Source organism: Myotis lucifugus, unplaced genomic scaffold (assembly GCF_000147115.1).
Source record: "Myotis lucifugus unplaced genomic scaffold, Myoluc2.0 scaffold_145, whole genome shotgun sequence".
Lineage (NCBI taxonomy): Eukaryota > Metazoa > Chordata > Mammalia > Chiroptera > Vespertilionidae > Myotis > Myotis lucifugus.
Window position 1 is genome coordinate 3,039,144 of NW_005871193.1, and position 20,199 is coordinate 3,059,342.

General features: G+C 38.5%; 1 protein-coding gene across 1 annotated transcript in view; it reads left to right on the top strand.

The window, feature by feature from the left end:
* The first annotated feature begins 1,345 nt into the window (after positions 1 to 1,345).
* The window catches only part of LOC102420354 (membrane cofactor protein), a 51,897-nt gene continuing 33,043 nt past the window's right edge, over positions 1,346 to 20,199 (top strand). Inside the window, exons 1-4 of the mRNA XM_023759002.1 lie at positions 1,346 to 1,463; positions 4,509 to 4,697; positions 5,343 to 5,445; positions 9,937 to 10,022. Coding sequence (XP_023614770.1) covers positions 1,346 to 1,463; positions 4,509 to 4,697; positions 5,343 to 5,445; positions 9,937 to 10,022 — 496 coding nt within the window. The remainder of the gene's footprint in view (positions 1,464 to 4,508; positions 4,698 to 5,342; positions 5,446 to 9,936; positions 10,023 to 20,199) is intronic.

Below are 20,199 nucleotides of genomic sequence, written 5' to 3' on the forward strand. Positions count from 1 at the left end.
ATTTCTTTGAGCTAAACTCTAAACAGAAGTGGTGGTGTAAAAGTCATGTCCATTGTAAAACTTTTAACATACAACAAAGTTATATTAAAAACTAAACATTTGAGGGTGCTGCTGCTCCCAATGCGTTGACTCACAATTGCTGACATTTTGATTCTTTGCCAACTAAAGAACAAAATGTCAACACCTTCCGTGTGCTCTTTAATATCCCTCCTTATTCTTTTTAAAAACCAGTCTCACAGATTTACTCACGACTCTACCAGTAAATCTTGCTCATTCTTCATGTTCCCGAATTGAGATGGTTTCACCACAAAAGTTCTCCCTCTTATCAATTCCTACTCATCCCACCAATCATGGCATTAATCACACTCAGGAATTTGACACTTGATACACCAGTGTCCTTACCCCTTTCCAAACGTGTATTTTGTCTTCAATAAAACATTTAGTTCCGAAATGGCAAGGGTCCTATAGGTTGAGACCCAATAGCCTTAAGGCATGGTGTTTAATAATGTACCTTCCCAGGGGCCTCTCAAGGGACTAGGGGCAGAGGCATTTATATTGGGGTTGGGGGTGCAGTGGCCAAGCCATCTTGGTGATTATGAAATCTACCAGGCCTTGAGAGGATTCAGTGGCAGACCTTCAACCACGGAAATCTCAACGATTGTCCCTAATTATGCCTGATTAATGCCAAATTTGAGCGAAGGCCCTGGCTCTGTTATCTGTGGAAGTGGGGTGTCCACCAGTGGAAGAGGGGAATCCCTTTCCCACTGGGGGCTCAGGGTCGGGTCCTTAAGATATCTCGAGAAAAAGAATTTTCTGAGACTAGATCTGGAGGCCTCAGGACAAAAGTGGAACCGTAGGGGTGCTGGCACCTACCCAACCTGCTGTCTGGGCTCTGGGCTTTTATTTTCAGGTCCATGTGCTTTAGTCTTGGATCCTGGCGTCCTGGAAAGAAGCAAGGACGACTGGGCCAGCTCTCCTTTCCTTTCCATCCTTCTTGAGTGGGGTGCTAACTGCCTGGTTAAGGACCAGGCACTGACCCCCCATTTCTAGGAAACCTTGGCCTTGCTTCCAGCAGCGGGAGCCCCAGCTGCCAGTGGACCCAGTTGGATGAGACCTTGGCCAGGCCACGCCCCGTTCCCTCCTGGCTAACACACAGCCCTGGGGTCTACGCCCCGCCTTTGAGCCCGCCATTGGCCCCGCCCCAGCGTGACGCAATGGACCAGACCACGCCCACTAACGGCAACGCACTTGACACTTTTTGAGCCTGGGGATTGTTGTGTCTGGTAGCCGCCCTCAAAACCACAAAAACTCCCTGCCCCTCAGGTTTCTCGCTGATGTCCAGACAATGACGGCATCTTACCAGCCGCGCAGGGCATCCTCCCGCCGCCTGGAGAGGCCCTTTTCTTGGGGCTTCCTTGGGATCCTAGTGGTGGCCCTAGAGCTCCTGCTACCCACATGCTCAGGTAGGGAAGGGAAAGGGTGTCAGCCCTGGAGGGAAACTAGAGCGGGTAGGGGAGCTGGCCTACAGGAGCGGAGGGCGAAGGGAACTTTGCTTGGTGTGTGGGGGAGGAGGCTCAGGGCTTGGTGGACCAGGTGATGCGAGTTCAGGGTAGAAGCCTTAGCCACAGACCCTCCGGGTTGTTCTGTGGGAGATCCAGGAGGGTGGGGACACCATAGGGCCCTCGGTGAGGGTGGTTAAGGTGGTAGGCACAGAGCCTTGCCAAGCGCTTGGTGCAGCCAGTGTTTGTCTGGAGCCAAGCTGTGTGCCTAGCAAAAGCTTGCAGGTGTTTGAGGACTGAGCTAATCAAGATGCTCAGAGATTAACAAAGAACATATATGCATATATGTATAATCCATGGACACGGGAATGCCTAGAGTGGGGGGGGGGGGGGCAGGATGGATGGGGGCAGAAGGGCGGCCAGAATGAGGAACAACTAATAATACGGTCAACAATTAACAAAACGAGTGGGAAGCCCTGCCCAGGTGCTCAAGGTGCGGCCTGCTCTTCAGTGCCCAAGGTGTGGGGCTGTTGTTTGGGCAAATGCTTGGTCCGTGAGGAGGCTTTGCCCTGTGACCCCTGGGCTTATTGAAGCCTTGGTGAGTGGGGTGCTGCGCCCCACTGGGTTGGGCTGGGGGATCCCAGGCCGGGTGTTACCAGGCATATGCTTTACAGAAGGGTCCAGGCCAGAGGTGCAGGGTGTGGGGCAAGGAAGCTCACTGCTTGCTTTGTATGGGGTTTGGGGAGCATGTGTTACCCACAGAGCCCTTAAGTGAGAGCGAGCTCCAGGGCCTGGGATCTAGAAGGATTGGGAAGGACATGCAGTGCTTTTTGTACAAAAAGGTAACAGGCTGCTTGTTGCCCCCAAATCATATTGGTATTGGTTACCAGGCTGTTGCTTTTTTATTTTTAAACCATGGCATCATGTTCTAATTCTATGCAATATAGACAATATCCTATGCTATTCCCAAATGTCCTTAGGGCAATGTGTTTTCTTTTGTTCATTAGTTTGGGGCCTGTTTGAGAGGAAGTTAGAAGCAACCAAGAAAATACTGGTAGCAAAACATTTGAGAAATGAATCGTAATAAATAAACAAAAAATAACATCAATAGGCTTTTCCCCTGTAGCTGGAGACCATCCACTAAGTTTGATTCGTGTTTCACTGAATATATATTCTATAAAACATATACAATAAAAGGACAACCATTTTATATTTTGATGCATTCAAACTGTCTTTATATGCCATGTGTTTCTATGCCCAAGTGATTTTTAGGATCCTATTACATATGCAGTTTGTATGCTGCATTCTCTCCTTAGGAGAATTCATTCAATAAAGATTTGCCTAGTATGTGCCAGGCCCTGTGCTGGTTCTGGGGACACACTGGTGACCAATAACAAGCCATTCCTATTTTCATGATCCTTATTTGATACTTTGCCTGTTTGCACACACACACACATGAACATTAACAGCGACTGTGTTTTGCTCACTGTTAGATCCCCAGTGTCAGGCGCACAGTAGCAATCAATAAAGATTTGCTGAAAGGTACTGGGACTGGCGGACAGTAACCAGACCACAATGCTAGTGTGATAACCCCAGTCAGGTGCCCCGGAGAAAAGAGCATGCTTCTCTGAGAGCATTTAACAACTGACTGTTGGGAGGGAAGGCTTTTCTGCTCAGAGGCCACACTCTGCCGCTTTGGGGCTTCTGCACTTGTGTCGGCCTGCGGACTAAATGGTCCTGGGTTCGATTCTGACCAAGAGCCATGCCCAGGTTTTGGGCTCAATCCCCAGCAGAGGGTGTGCAGGAGGCAGCCAATCAATGATTCTCTCTCGTCACTGATGTTTCTATCGCTCTCACTCCTTTCTCTCTGAAATCAATAAAAATATATTTTTTAAAAAGATATATGGAACACTATGTTCATTGCAGCATTATTTGCAATAGTTAAGACATGGAAACAATCTAAGTGTCCTTCAACAAATGATTGGATACAGAGAAGAGAGATTCCTCAGGGATCAGCATAGATCTAGCTCCTTTCTTAATCCTTAATCTTATAGGAGGGACCTCTGCATGCTTTTAGCCCTTCAGGACTTTACTTGATGTATCTCCATCACATTATTTTATATACTAATTCTATCAGATTTGTTAGGTTTTCAAGCCCACAAGCAAATAAAAGGAAGAGGAATGGCTGACGTAGAAAAGATACTATTCTAGGAAGAAGAAAACTACCCAAAAAATCCAGAAATAAAAAATTCTAACAGCATAGCAATATAGTAACACAGCTTAAACAGCAACCTCAGAACTTTTGTGGCCAAACATGATCCATTGATTAGTGAAGGAAGAATAGATTATATTTAAAATAATGTTAAATTATAAATTTTGACATTTAATTGACCTTTAATCAACTCACTAATGTGAAACATATGACATGAAAGTCTTATATTTTAAAATAGTTTAGTCCACATTTATTTTGACCTATGAAATCCACGATGCTTATTTAAGGGTCAGCACTTACCATAGCATGTCTTGAGCATGCAGGGGGCACAGAGTGTAGTAGGAAAAGAAGGCATATGATCCCTGACCTCTAGGAATGTGCCTCCTGAGAGGAGACTGAGCCTGAAGTAACAAGCCATCATAATTTTGTGTTTCAAACTGTGGAAGAGTAATTTGATCAGGGGCTGTAAAGCCTTCTTAGGGGAGAGGTGAATGTGAAATGAACTCAGCAAAAAAAAAAAATGGGAAAGATGCATATCTATAAATATATATTAAACCAAAAATATTGCGGCTGTCTCTTCAATTTACTGTTGAAAGAATATTCAGCTTATGCCCAAAAAAATCCAAAAGCTAATAGGATGTTCTTGAAAGCAAGCACAACACCTCATCTGGTAAAAGCCTGGCACAATCACTTAAAATCTTGCCAAGGACCTTCCATTCATTCTGGAAGGCCATAATCTGTGACTGGTGAAAAAGAGGAAATACTTGACTTTCATGTTCTTCTTTTGTTATGTCCAGATGCCTGTGATGACCTACTAACATTCCAATCTATGAAACCCAAGGGTTATCCGGAACCCCCTTATCATCCAGGGGACACAGTGGAATATGAATGTCGCCCAGGATACAAGCATCGTTTTCCTGTTCTTTCCATCTCTGCTGTTTGTCAGCCTGACGACACATGGGCACCTCTCCAGGAGGCTTGTACAAGTAAGTACACGACATTTTTATTTTTATTGCTCTAAAGATTTTCACACATTGTAGACTCCGTATTCCACTGTTACCATGATGGCTTTCTCATGTGGATGTCGATTTTAGGTAGCACTGTATTTTTGCAGGCCTTGAAAGTGTCCTGGAAATTTTTTATTTGGCTGTTAATGCTCTGGGTACATGTGAATCTTAAGTTTGGCCATTAGTGGCAACATGGATGGACCTCACGAATATGATGCTAAGCAAAATAAGTCAGTCAGAAAAAGCTAAAAGAACCGTATGATTTCACTCATATGTGAGATACAAAACTGAAACTCATAGACACAGACCACAGTTTGGTGGTAACCAGAGGGGAGAAAGGGGGTTTGTGGAAGTAGTACAGGGTAAGGGGGACTAAATTTGTGTGACAGAAGATGGTTTGACATTGGGTGGTGGGCACACAAAGCAATATATAGATCATGCATCATAGAAATGTACACTTGAAGCCTATGTATGCTTATTAACCAATGTCACCCCAATAAATGTAATAACAATAAATAAGAAGAAAAATATTTCTATCAATTTAATAGTGCAGTGTAGAATTTGTATTTTGATTCAAATCGGTTTTGAAATTGGTATAAACAAATGTGAAAATTTTCCTTTTAGAAAAGTCATGTCCACAGCTAGAAGAACTACTAAATGGACAAATAAAGTACAAAAATGGAAATCTGGAGTTTGGTACAGAAGCTCAGTATGGTTGTAATGAGGGGTAAGTAAGCTGCTCCTTGGAGAAGGAAGGTAAATGTTGCTGGTTCCATTTTTGGTTTGGTTCTCTTCTCAAGCGTTTCCATTATGTTGACCTCATCTTGCTTTCTGTGGAACAAGTTCTACTTACAGCCAATTAATCCTTGGGCTTTTTATTGAGACTGAAAAGCTGTGCAATAAATAGAAAGAAATTTAAATGAAAGAAAGACAAAATTGTATCATACTATCCTATGTAAGAAAACCCTAATATGCAAATCGACCAAACAGTGGAACGATTGGTCGCTATGATGTGCACTGACCACCAGGGGACAGATGCTCAATGCAGGAGCTGCCCCTTGGTAGTCAGTGCGCTCCCACAGGGGGAGCACCAGTCAGCCAGAAGTCGGGCTCATGGCTGGCGAGTGCAGCAGCAGTGGCAGGAGCCTCTCCTGTCTCCACTGCAGGCAGGCGGTAAGGAGCAAGGGGTTCCAGACTGTGAGAGGGCACAGGCCGGGCTGAGGGACACCCCCCAGTGCACGAAATTTCATGCACCAGGCCTCTAGTAAATAATGATAAGTCTATTTTAGTCATTAAAAATGTAGTAACTGTGATGACATGGTCCTACATTAAACTATAATAGATCAAAGGGTGGAAAGAGAGATGGGGAATTAATCAGTTAACAGAAGGAAGGGCAGGAATTAATGAAATATGTGTTGAAACTGAATGAACTTCCAGAGGTACTTCAGAATAATGTGAATATAAGAGCTAGTAGAGCTCCTATTCATTAAGGGGTAGCTGACCACCAGATTTCACCACATCCTGCTTCCACATGAATGTTCACGCTGTTGCCAACAAATGATCCAAAAGCAGCAAACACTTCTTCCTACAGACTATACACCTATCCCAGAACTAGCCCCATTTACCCTTCTTCTGCCCCCTTATCTATAGACAATGTGAATTCCTTCAAAATAACTTACATCTTTCTACTCAAAGCTGTAAAAGAACCCCATTAAACCAGGATGGCGGAAATGCTTGCCTTCACCTCCCTGCTGCTGGTGGTTTAGACTGCATGCCCCAGGACCTGGTTCTTTTTGCTGGTGACCATATGGCTAGTCAATAAACCTGTTTCTTCAGAAAATCTGGCTTTGAAGGGTTTTGTTTCACAACTTTATCCACTTTTTGGTTAGAGAAGAGACATTGTATGATATCTAGTCTTTTTAAAACCTATTGATTAGTTAATATTAATTTGTGGCTCAAAGTATGGAAGATGTCCCATGTGCGCTTGAGGGGAATTTGAATTCTGTTCTATGGTGCTCTATGTCTGTGAGATCTAGTTGTTGAAGTCCTCTATTTTCAGTCTTATTTCAGTCTGTTGTGCAATCTATCATTGTGAATGGGATATTGAAGTCTCCAACTATTACTGGAGAAATGCCTGTTTCATTGAAATGTGTATTTCTCTCTACAGTTGTGCCAGCTTTTGCTTCATGTATTTTGAAGGTCTCTTATTTTGTGCATAAATGTTTATAATTATTATATCTTCTTGCAGTATGTGAAACTGATTAAAATATAATGTGCTGCTTGTGTCTTACAACCTTTTGTGATTCTAAGTCTATTTTGCCTGAATTAGTATAGTGATGCTACCCTCTTTTGGTGACAATTTGCATGGAAGATTTTTTTCCATCCTTTCACTTTGCACTTGTTCATCTCTTTGAATCTCAAGTGAGTCTCTTGTAGACAGCATATAGTTAGATCTTTTGTTTTTATCCATGCTGCCCCTGTCTGCCTTTAGATTGTGGAATTTAATCCATTTAAATTTAAAGTAATTATTGCCCGGCCAGAATTGCTTAATGATTAAGTGTCAAACTGTGAACCAGGAAGACACATTTTTATTCCCTGTCAGGGCAGATGCCTATGTTTCAGGCTTGATCACCAGTGAGGGAAATGCAGGATGCAGCTGATGAATGTTTCTCTCTCACATTGATGTTTCTTTCTCTCCCTCTGTCTTCCCCTCTCTCTAAAATAAAATAACACATATTTTTAAAAATTCAAAATAATAAAATAATTATGGAAAGCTTTTTTTTTGCCCCACTTTTCATGCAATTCTCTTTTCATTTGCAAGTTAACTCTTATAATGAAATGTTGTAATCCCTTACTCATTTTCTGTTGTGTATATTCTATAGTGATTTTGTTTCCAGTTCCCAGGAGGATTACATTTAACATCCTAGACATATAACATTATAATTTGAATTTATAGCAACTTAAATTCAATAAATTACAATCATGGATCCTTATCAGCTCCTTCTCCATCCTTTTGGGTTGTTAATTTCATACTACCATCCAAATAATAATTGAAACACTGGCTTCTATACCATTTCTTTTCATTGTAAGATTAGTTTCTTAAATCACATAGAACATAAAAATACATTTACAAACCATTGTTATAATAATACTAGATTTAATAATTGCCCATGAATATACCCACACTGAGATGTTGATCCATAAGGCATGACTTACTGTAACCAAAAAAACATAAGTTCAGCTGCCTGCTGCAGGGAAACCCAAACTTGTGAGGCAGGTGCTGGTGCAAAAGGAAAGAGGTTTTACTCAGGTGCCCCAGGACCTAGAATTCCCAGCTCAAAGACCTCCCCCCATTCCTGTCCAAACCCCCAGATTTTATACAGATAGAGAGGGGAAGGATATTTTCCTGTGCAATTATCTTGCTAGCTTTTGGCAACTCGGGTCCTGTCCATTCATCTTCAGAGCTTTTGGTGCCCTAAGTGGAAGAATCAACCCCAGTACCATCTTGGCTCCCCAGTGCAAGGACTGACTGTCCAGGTAACATTATTCTCTAGTGTCCTTTAAGTTCACCTTTTAGGGCACCCTTAAGCATTCTTTGCATATTAGGTATAGTGGTAGGAAATTTTCTTACCTTTTATTTTTGGAAAGTCTTAATAATTCCCTCACGATAGAAGCACAGTTTTGCTATAGAAAGGATTTTTGATTGAACTTTTTTTTTTCTATCACTTAGAGTCTATTAGTTCAATGTCTTCTGGCCCCAGGCTCCTGATGAGATATCTGCTATTTAGTTGGGTCACTGACCGCTTTTCCCTTAGATTGTCAAATAAAAAAATGCAAGCCTGGCCAGCATGGCTCAGTGGTTGAGCAACAACCTATGATCCTGGAGATCACGGTTCAATTCCCGGTCAGGACACAAGCCTGGGTTGCTGGCTCAATCCCCAGTGTGGGGCGTGCAGGCAGAAGCCAATCAATGATTCTCTCTCATTGGTGTTTCTATCTCTCTCTCCTTCTCCCTTCCTCTCTGAAATTAATAAAAAATATATATATTTTTTAAATGGTAATAGCCAACACAACAATAGTCGTCCGGTGTGAATGAATCAAAATTATACCTTTTTCTTGTCAGATGGACAAAAATATATTTTTTGGAGTACCACAGAATTTTAGTAATTAGTTTGTGTGCCATGAGATGAAAAAGGTTGAAAATGGCTGACATAGATATTCTCAAAGAAGTTTTAGCTTCATTGAGAAGCACAATATATGCAGAGGTGTCCAAGGAAAATAGCAAACAGTAAGTACTGCAGAAATAGACTTGTTCATGATCCTTATAAAGTCTGGAAGGAGGAGAGAGTTCTGTGAATTACAATCATCAGAGATTCCATCGCGGAGGGGTCTCCCTGAGCTCTACCTAGGAAGCTTCTTCTAATCTGAAGAGTATTCATAACACCAAAAACTTGCCTAGCACTCCTATGTTCCTGATGCTAATTCACCTGCTACTCAAAACCACCCCACGTCATATATACCTTTCCACAGATGGGGAATTTAAGAAAGAGAACCAGCCCCAACCAGTTTGACTCAAAGTTTAGGGCGCTAGACTGTGGACTGAAGGGTCCCAGGTTTTATTCTGAGCAAGAGCACATACATTGATGTGTCTCTTTCACATCCATATTTCTCTCTCTCTCTCTCTCTCTCTCTCTCTCTCTCTCTCTCTCTCTCTCTCTCTCTCTCCCCCTGCCTTCAACTGTCCCTAAAAATTAATTGAAAAGATATCATCAGGTGCGGGTTAACAAAAAATTTAAAAAATAAAGAGAAACATTAAGCAACTTGTCCAAGCTCAACAAACAAGTCATTCTTGGAGCTGGGACTCGAATGCAGTCAGGTCAGCGCTTGGGCCGGATCTGGCTGCTGAGTCGTTGCCCTGACAGAGCAGAATGGCATGAGCAAGGACACAGATGTGACAGTGTGCTGTGCCTGCCAGAGGTAGCAATCGCCAGACTGTCAGGCGTGACCCGTTTATTTAGACACTTTGCTCTAGGCCAACGTGTGTTCATATGAAGAATCTCTGCGTTTGATTACACTGCAGATTCAGTTAACACATTCTATACCTGTCACTTCAAAAACTCCCTGAAGCTACTGTAGTTTTTACAACCATATAAAAACTTGTTCACTATTATGTGTTCCTGTTAAGTGATAAACAATAATCATTTCTTTTCTCATTTAGCTACTATTTACGTGGAACAAAAATTCTAAAATGTGAACTCTCTGGAAATGATGTGGAATGGAGTGATGCTCCACCACATTGTGAAGGTAAGTACATTCTGTCTTTAGAATTTAGAGCAGCAGTTCTCAAACGTTTTGGCCTGGGGACCCCCGTATGCTTTACAATTAACCAAGACCCCACAGCGCTTTTCTGCAGGAGGGTTAGTGCTATTGATATTCCTTATATTGGGATTAAAACAGAGAAGATTTTAAATAATTATTTATTAATTCATTTTTAAGAACAATAAGTTCAATGCATGTTAACAAATGCAGCATATTTTTGTCCTAAGATCGAACATTTCCAAAACAGTGGGAAGGGTGTCATTGCTTTACGTTTTTCTAATCTCTTCAGTATCTGGCTTAAAGGAAGAGCTCCACATTCATCCTGCGGCTTATCAGACAGTCTCAGGCCATTGGAAAATGTCACTGTCCACCCTAAGGATGACAGTGAGAAAAGACAAAATCGTGGCATACCTGAGAACCACTGATTCAGGAATGGATGTAGCATTTCTCAACTAGCACTGAGTTTTGCTAAATCATATTTTCTCATTAAATTGTCAGCATCTCTGATGATTAGAAAAAACTTAACATGGCCTTACAGATACACACAAGTCTTTCATACAGGTATCTTCTATGGGTATTTAAGAAAATGGGTTTTATTCTAAAATTTCATTTTCTCTATTAATGGTTTGAATTGGGATAATACATTTCTTTCTATACATTTTTTTAAATGTTTATTGAATTTGCTACTAGATGTAGAAATCATATGATAATGAACTATTGAAGGCAGTTCATAGGACACTACTAATGCCGTCTTAATCTTCTACTTTTTCTTTTGCCTTTCCTGTCCTTTTTCTCTCTCTCTCTTTTTAAGAGGTTTGGTGTAATCCACCTAAACAAATACCAAATGGGAGATTCACCAACAGCCACAAGGATATATTTGAATATAACGAAGAAGTTATTTATAGTTGCAATCCTTCAAAGGGACCAGACGAATATTCACTTTTTGGAGAGAGCAGGCTTGTTTGTTCTGGGCTTAACCAATGGAGCCCTGACCCTCCTGAGTGTAAAGGTGATAACATTTCCATTTCTTTCCCTCCCATTTGCAAACAGTGTGGAAACTTTTACCAACTTTTAAATACTTTGGCCAACAAGTAAAAAAACAAACAACAACAAAAACAGCCGTATATGCTTGTTCCTCCTGTTATATTTGTTTCTAATATATTTTTATGAGTGAACTAGAATAAAAATAATTCTACTTGCAGAGTTTCCCACTGTTCACCACGTATGTCCTTGACATTCCTGTTTATACATTGTTATTTACTATGTATACGCATGAGTTAAATTTTTTTTGGCTAGAACGCATCAAAAAACATACACTGGCTTTAAGGAAGTTTTATCTCATAATACAAGAAGTTTGACAGTTCTGGCTAGCCAAAATGGTAGAATAAATTGTAAGAGATTAACCCTCTCACCAATCGGATTGATAAAGTCTAGGCAAAGCATGCAGGCTTACATTGTTTAATTGTGCTTTGCTTTATTGCCCTTCACACATATTGAGTTGTATTTTGAGAATTGAATACCGTAACCCAGCAAAACAACTGTAACCTTCTTTACTTCAATACTCATTTATTGTTGTAGCCTGAAACAAACCTGAAATTACTCAGAGGTTTACCTATACTTAAAAAAACAATGCCTAAGGCATTTGAGCATGACCAAAAGTAGAACATACTGGAAAGTATTTGACTCTTGAACAAAAGGAACCACTGAAAAACAGGAAAATATGTTCTCTTTTCAAGTGCATATGTAATAATTTTAGTACCATATTGTAGGCAATATGTTTAAATTTTTTAATTTCAAAAATTGAAATTATTTACAGTACAGTATCTTTACAATGGAATGAATGCAGAAATCAAAACAAAGATATCTATAAAATCCCAAAATATTTAAAAATTATGAAGACACCTCTAACCCATGAATAAAAGAAGTATTCACAAGGGAAATTAGAACATGTTTTAAATTGAATGAACATGAATACACAATATATTGAAGTATCAAAATTTGCAAAATAGAGCAAAAACATTGCTTAGAAGAATATTCATAGCATGCAATACATACATTAGAACAAGAGAAAAATTTCAGCTCAAGAATATAAGCTTTCACTTTAAGGAACTAAAAAGGAAAAGCAAGTTGAATACAGAACAAGAAAGCAGAAAGAAATAATAAAGATAGAAATCAATAAAATTGAAAAAAACATGTTGAGAGAATCATTGAAACCAACACCTGGTTCTTGGGGAAGATCAATAATATGTATAAACCTATAGCCAGTGTGACAAAAAAAGTAGAAGACACAAATTACCAACATCCAGAATGAAAAAGAGAACATCATTAAATATCCTGCAGACAACCTGGCCAGCATGGCTCAGTGGTTGAGCATCCATCTATGAACCAGGAGGTTGCAGTTCAAGGACACACACCAAGGTTGCAGATTCGATCTCCAATGTGGGGTGTGCAGGAGATAACCTATCAATGATTCTCTCTCATCATTGACGTTTCTATATATCTCTTCCTCTCCCTTCCTCTCTAAAAAAAAAATATATATATATATTTTTTTTTCATTTGTCACCTCTCACATGTATCCCCTCTACATCCCAACTGCCTTTTCCAGCTCATGTTTCTAGCTGCCTACTCTAACAAAACTATTAAAACATTAGCAAGTAAAATCCTGTCATATTATGAAAATAAGAATACTATATCATAATCAAGTAGGATGTGTTCCATGAAGGCAAGGTTTTTTCAGATTTAAAGATTAATCAGTGTAATTTACCATACAAAGAGATGATAAAACAACAACAAAACATGATTATCTTAATAAATGCAAAAAAATACATTTGACAGAAAACTTCTTAGCAAACTAGGAATAGACGGGACCTAATTCTCTCAATCTGACAGAAGGTAGCTATGAGTATTGCACAGCTAACGTGACACTTAATGATAAAATATTTATTTCCCAATGATCTAGGGATGAGACAGGGATGTCTACTCATCCTGCTCTATTAATCATCATATTGAAGGTCCTATTCAGTACAATAAGGCAAAATATAGAAATAGGCATACATATTGGAAAGGAAGAAATAAAATAGACTTTGTTCAATATGACATGATAGTGTGGAAAATGTGAAAGACTTTAGTCTTATCAAGGTTGCTAGACACAAATTCAATGTACAGAAATCAATCGTATGTCTATACACTGGCAATAAACAATTAAAAATTTAAATTTTCAAAGTACCATTTATAACACCAAGCAATGCAAAGTATTTGCAAATGAATCTAACAACACATGTGCAATATTTGAATAGTTAAAACAAGGAAACTTTTTAAAAATTAAAGAAGGCATTTATAAATACAGAAAAATTCATTGCTAATGCATTTCAAGACTCAATATAATAAAGATGTCAATCCTCTATAACTGATGTATAGATGAGTATAATCCCAATAAATTTCCCCCCAGAAGTTTTTTAAGAAATTGACAAATTGTTTCTAAAATTTATTTGGAAAGACAAAAGAATAAGAATAGTCAAAATGATTTTGGGAAACAATTAGAGGACTCTGGTGTCAAGACTTATTAGAAAGCATACTATTTAATGAATAGTCAAGACTGTGTGGTATGGGTAAAAAGATAGCCATAGAAAAACAATGGACCAGAATAGAGGGTCTAGGGTAGAACCTTTCAAATGTCTCCAATTGATTTTATCACACATGTACAAACAATTCAGTGGAAAATGGTAAAAGTACAGGCACAATTGAACATCAATATGCCATAAAAGGGAACCACAACCCATATTAGCATATTCAAACATTTGCTAAAAATAGATCTTAGACTTGCCTTAAATTCAGAATTATAATAACACTTTTACTTGAAAACGTAGAACATATTCATGAATCGGTCAAAGATTTCTCGTATATAAAACCATAATCCTTTAAAGAAAAAAAAAGTTAACCAATTGGAATTCTTAAAAACTCAAAGCTGCTGCTCTCAAAAGACATTGCTATAAGAGTCTTAAAAAATGAGCCAAATCCCTGGCCAGTATGGCTCTATTGGTTGGAGCTTTGTCTTGTGTACCAAAAGGTTGCAGGTTATATTCTAGGCCAGGGCATGGACCTGGGCTGTGGGTTTGTGGCAAGTGCAGAAGACAACTGATCTCTCTCTCTCTCTCTCTCTCTCTCTCTCTCTCTCTCTCTCTCTCTCAATATGTCCTCAGGTGAGGATTGAAAAAAAAAGAAAGAACAAAACCACCATGAGCTATCACTAAACTCCTATAGAATGGCTGAAAATAAAAACAAGAAAAAAAAACTAAGAATATCATCTACTGGCAATGATACGGAGCAATTGAAACCCTCATATATAGCTGTTAAGAATGCAAAGTGGTATGTCCATTTTGGAACGCTGTTTGGCAATTTCTTATAAAGTTAAACATATACTTCCATACAACTCAGCAATCCAACTAAATTAAAACATGTTCACATAGAAACCTATAGGAGAATATTCATAGCAGCCTTAGTTACAATCACCCCACATTGGAAATAGCCACATATTTTTCAGTTGGTTAATGAACAACCATGGGGCATCCATATAATGAGATAATACTCCCCAATAAAGAGGAATAAGCTTCTAATCCACAAAATGACAGAAATGAATCTCAAATGCATTATATTAAGTGAAATGAGCCATACTCAGAGGCTGTGATCCCATTATGACACTCTGGAAAAGAAATGCTAGTGATACAAACGGATGAATGGTTGGTTGGCTGGTTGGGGAAGGTGGTTGGAGGTGGCTGTGGGGAGAGTTGATTACAGGAAACGTTGGAGAATAATGAAACTCTTCTATGTCTATAGTGGTGGTGATTACATGATTAGTGTTTACATTTATTAAACTTCATAAAGCTGTACACTTAAAATGGTGAGTTTTACTGTATGTAAACTATATCCAGTAAACCTAACTTAAAATTATTACTGTGATTTACAGCATTTTAGTACAACATAGAAAAGATCAGTGAACTGGAAGTCAAAACAATAGAAATCCAACATGATTTGAAAGAAAAACAATTTTTTTTAAGAGGGAAAGACTTGCAACCTGGGAAAGAGTGGCAAGCAGACAAATATACATATTAATGGAGTTTCAGAAAAAGAGGAGAAACAACAATATAGAGTTTTATGAATAAATAATGTCCAAAAATTATCCACATTTGATCCAAAACAATCACCCACAAGTCCAGGAAATTCAGTGACCCTAGGAGGGTAAATAAATTTTTAAAAATATCTGATAATGTGCTGAAATAAAAATAAGACAGGCAGCAAAAGTCTCTACTAAGGAGAAATTTATTAAAACTGAAGGTAAAATTTAAAAAAATATATTTGAAGACCTGACCAGTGTGATTCAGTTGGTTTGAGCATTGTCCCATTCACCAAACAGTGGCGGGTCTGATTTCTGGTCAGGGCACATACCCAGGTTGTGGGTTTGATCACCTGTTGAGGTGCATATGCAGGCATCCAATCCATGTTGCTCTATTACATCAATGTATCTTTCTCTCCCTTCTTCTCTGTCTAAATTTTAAAACAAAACAAACAAACAAAAACATATCCTCAGGTGAGGATTTAAAAAAAAAGATTTTGAGATAAAAGCTAAGAGGATTGTCACCACCCGACCTGCACTACAAGAATTGCTAAAGGAAGTTCTTCAGGCTGAAGGGACAAGATCCTGATGGAAATTCAGGTCCCCGGTGCGAGGAGGAAGAGCAGCCTTCTGGTTGAAAAGCAGTGCATTATGGGCCCTATGCATTGCTCAGATTTAATCTCAGAAGGTGTTTTCTTGCATGTACTGCCCAGTCCAGTGTTTTGTTTTGTTTTGGATTTTTCCAATTTCTGTGAAATGCATGGCCGGATCCTGAAATCAATCTAGAGGATCGTACCCAGCACTTTACTTTGTAAGAAGTAGAACAGAATGGGAAGTACCGGAGTACATGGGTACCAAGACTAACTATGAAGTTTTAACTTTATCTCAGACCTGGGAGGTTACATTGTAAAATGTGGGGTTTGGCCCTAACTGGTTTGGCTCAGTGGATGGAGCGTCTGCCTGCGGACTAAGGGGTTCCAGGTTCGGTTCCGGTCAAGGGCATGTACCTTGGTTGCGGGCACATCCCCAGTGGGAGGTGTGCAGGAGGCAGCTGATCGATGTTTCTAACTCTCTATCCCTCTCCCTTCCTCTCTGTAAAAAATCAATAAAATATATATTTTTAAAAAGTGAGGTTTGATCTCTGAGTTCCAGTCCAAAATATTTGGAAAACGCAGCCCTAAGTTCACTGGCCTTTCTATTTCTTGCACGTTTCCAGTTCTTGCATGTTGTTGATACCTGATAACTTTCTGCATGTTTGCATGGCTAGCTTATTTTCAACTTTTTACGTTTGAGCTCAAGCATTACCTTATTACAAGGCCTTTTCCTGCCTTTTTAGAAGATCAGGGTACTAAGTTCCCCTGAAATTTTAAAAATTCCTAGAGCTAAAAGAACATCCAAAGTTGCTTTTGTACTTACCTCAAAATTGTATGTGGTAATCAGACCTTTCTCAAAACGTGTCAGTAATGGGAAAACTTATAGGAAACCAATAATGTATATTGGTCAGTCTGTTCTTGGTGGGAAAAGATTATTAGATGTCTCTATGTCTGTTTACCTGGAATTAAAATGCACAAATAAAGTATTGTTTTAAATTAACATTCTGCCTTCCATTTCTTGCCTCTTTGTACCCAGGGGAAATTACTAATTTGCACTAGTTTTTTCTTTCCCCTGTTGAAACAGCTTTCCATTAATTCTGGAATTTCTTCACTTTTCAGTGGTCACATGTGAATATCCAGCACTGGAGAATGGGAGACTGGTGTCAACACTTGAAAAAGGAAAATTTCAGTACAAATCAGAGGTTACGTTCCAATGCGAGGAGGGATTTTACCTTGCAGGCAGCCGCACTATTGTCTGTGGAGCCGACGGTAGTTGGGAGCCTAAGATCCCAAAATGTACTGAAGGTACAAAGGGGGTCTTTTTGTGTCTTTTTTGTTTAGATTTTATTTCTTTGACATTAAATATCAATGATATGGAATAATTGAAAAGAAACAGTTTTTTACAGTAACTGCATGTCATATTCATTTCCATGACAGAGGTATGACATACAATTTATGTTTTCATTGGGTCTTTACACATACATCGCACAGGTGTCTAAATTTCTGTTTTCTGGCACTTCTTATGTGTAGAAATGTATAGCAATCATTTTCAGATAAATTGAACCACCATTTCACGTTCCCGCCAGTGAGATACGAAGGTTCCAATTTATCCACCTCTTTACCAATACTTGGGTTTGTTGTGTTTTTTTATATATACTAGTCATCATAATGTATATGAAGTAGTATCTCACTGTGGTTTTTATTTTCATTTCCAAATAATTAGTGATCATATTTTCATGTACTTATTGGTGTTTTGTATATCTTCTTTGGACACATGTCTCTTCAAGTCTTTTGCACATTTTTGATTTGGGTTTTTTCTATCACTAAGTTTCAGGAGTTCATTATGTGTTTTGGATATTAATCCCTTTTCAGATATATTATTTGCAGATATTTCTTCCTATTCTATGGATTGCCTTTTCACTCTGTGGATAATGACCATTGATAAAGTTTTTAATTTTGCTGAAGTCCATCCAATTTATCTATTTTTCCTTTGTTGTCTTTGCTTTTGGTGTCACACTCAAAAAATCATAGTCAGATTCAACATCATGAAGCTTGTCCTCTGTGTTTTTTTCTGTACATCTTATAGTTTTAGCTCTTATATGTAATTCTTTGATCCACTTTGCGTTCATTTTTGTATATGATGTACAATAAGGATCCACCTTCATTCTTTTATTTGTAGATATCCAGCTTTCCAAGAACCATTTGTTGAAAAGATTGCCCTTCCCCCATTAAATGTTCTTAGCACCCTTCCCTACAATCATTTGACTATATATGCACAGGTTTATTTGTGGTCTCTGTATTCTACTCAACTGGTCTGCCTGTGTTTATGCCTGTAGCACTGTGATTTTGATTATTGTAGCTTTTGAGTAAGTTTTAAAATCAGAAAATGTAAGTTCTCTCAACTTCACTCTTCCATTTCAAGATTATCTTGGCTGTCCCTAGTCCAGGGGTGGGCAAACTTTTTGACTCGAGGGCCACAATGGGTTCTTAAACTGGACCGGAGGGCCGGAACAAAAGCATGGATGGAGTGTTTGTGTGAACTAATATAAATTCAAAGTAAACATCGTTACATAAAAGGGTACGGTCTTTTTTTTTTTAGTTTTACTCATTTCAAACGGGCCGTAGTTTGCCCATGGCTGGCCTAGTCCCTTGAGGTTCCATATGAATTTTATTTTGGATATTTCTATTTCTGCAAAAAGCATATTCAAGATGGTGATGGGATTGCATACAGTCTGTAGGTTTCTTTGCGTAGCATTAACATCTTAACTACATCATCTTTTCCAATGCATGAGCACAGGATGTCTTTTCATTTATTTATATTGTCTTCTATTTCTTTCAGCAGTGTTTTATAATTTCCAGTGTCGGAGCGTTTCACCTCCTGGTTAAGTTTCTTCTTTAAGTATTTTACTTCTTTTTTTATCCTCAACCAAGGATATGTTTATTGATTTTAGAGAGGAAGGGGGGGGGGGAGAGAGAGAGAGAGAGAGAGAGAGAGAGAGAGAGAGAGAACATGGATTGGCTCCCTCCTGTATATGCTCTGACTGGGGATCAAATCTGAAAACTAGGTATGAGATCTTACCAGGAATCCAACCACAACCTTTTGGTGTATGGGAGGATGCTCCAACCAACTGAGCCACTCTTATTTGATGCTATTGTAAATAGAATTATTTTCATTTTCTTTCTAGTTTTCTCATTGTTAGTGTAATGAAATGGAACTGATTTTTACTTGCTGATTTTGAAAACTGCAACTTTGCCAAATTTATTTATTAGTTCCAACAGGTGAGTGTGTGTGCATGTGTATGTGCATAATCTTTACAGTTTTCTACTTAAACTATCATGTCATCTAGGACAGAGGTAATTTGATTCCTTCCTTCCCAATTTGGATGCTTTTTTTTTTCTTTCCTAAATGCTCTGATTATAACTTTTGATAGTATGTTAAATAGAAATGTCAAACATGCTCATCCTGTCTTATTCCTGATCTTAAGGGGAAAACTTTTAGTCTTTCATCATTGAGTATGATGTTAGCTATTGGTTTGTCATAAATGGGCCTATTATGCTGACATTTCTCTGCATTACCTCTAAATCATTTATTAAGCCCTCCTGTATCATTTAATTTTAAGTAGAATCCCATTTAATCTATAGGCTAATACTGAGTCTACACTAATGACAAATTTGCATTCTATACCACAGAATATTGTCACAGGAAATGTTACTGTAGAGGAAGAAGAATGCTGATGACTGAATATAAATTTATAATATTCATAGTACTACTTTAAATGAAAAACATTAATATAATCTATATAAGGAAAATAAAATTATAAGAGATTTTGTATGAAGGCCAAAAAAATCCAAACCTATGAATTTAGGATCTATAAGCTTTACTATTTTTTTACTCCTTTTTAAAGTTATTTTGTTGTTCTTCTAGGAGATTCCATGCCACTGATGAATCACCAACTAGAGCTGATGACTGAGGTATTATTTTGGTTATTAACAACCCTCAATTATGAGACCTTAGAGTTCTCCATGGAAATATCATATTTCAATTATCTGTGGTTCAGGAAGAAACAGCCTGTCGTGTGATAATTGACATTTGTATTTCATTTTATGTGCAGATACCATGACAAATGGAAGCAGTAGTATGTATAGATACATGCAGATAATACAGTTTTTCAGAGGTTCCTCAAATGCAAATTCCTAGTAGGGTGAGGTAACTTTCTCAATTGCTGTGTTTATTTGTAGGTTAAAATATATAAAACCTAACTTGCTTTCCATGTGATAGTGCTATTTTGTAATGGCAATTTGTAAATAAATTTTCTTTCTATTCATAGTTTGTATACACAAGCATTAAAATAAGTTTGGTTAGTTTTTTGTATAACAGGCTGGTGTATCACACTTTATTTAGGCTCACATAGTTCACAAAATATATGTTGAAGGAAAGGATCAAGTATGGTTGTGGCAG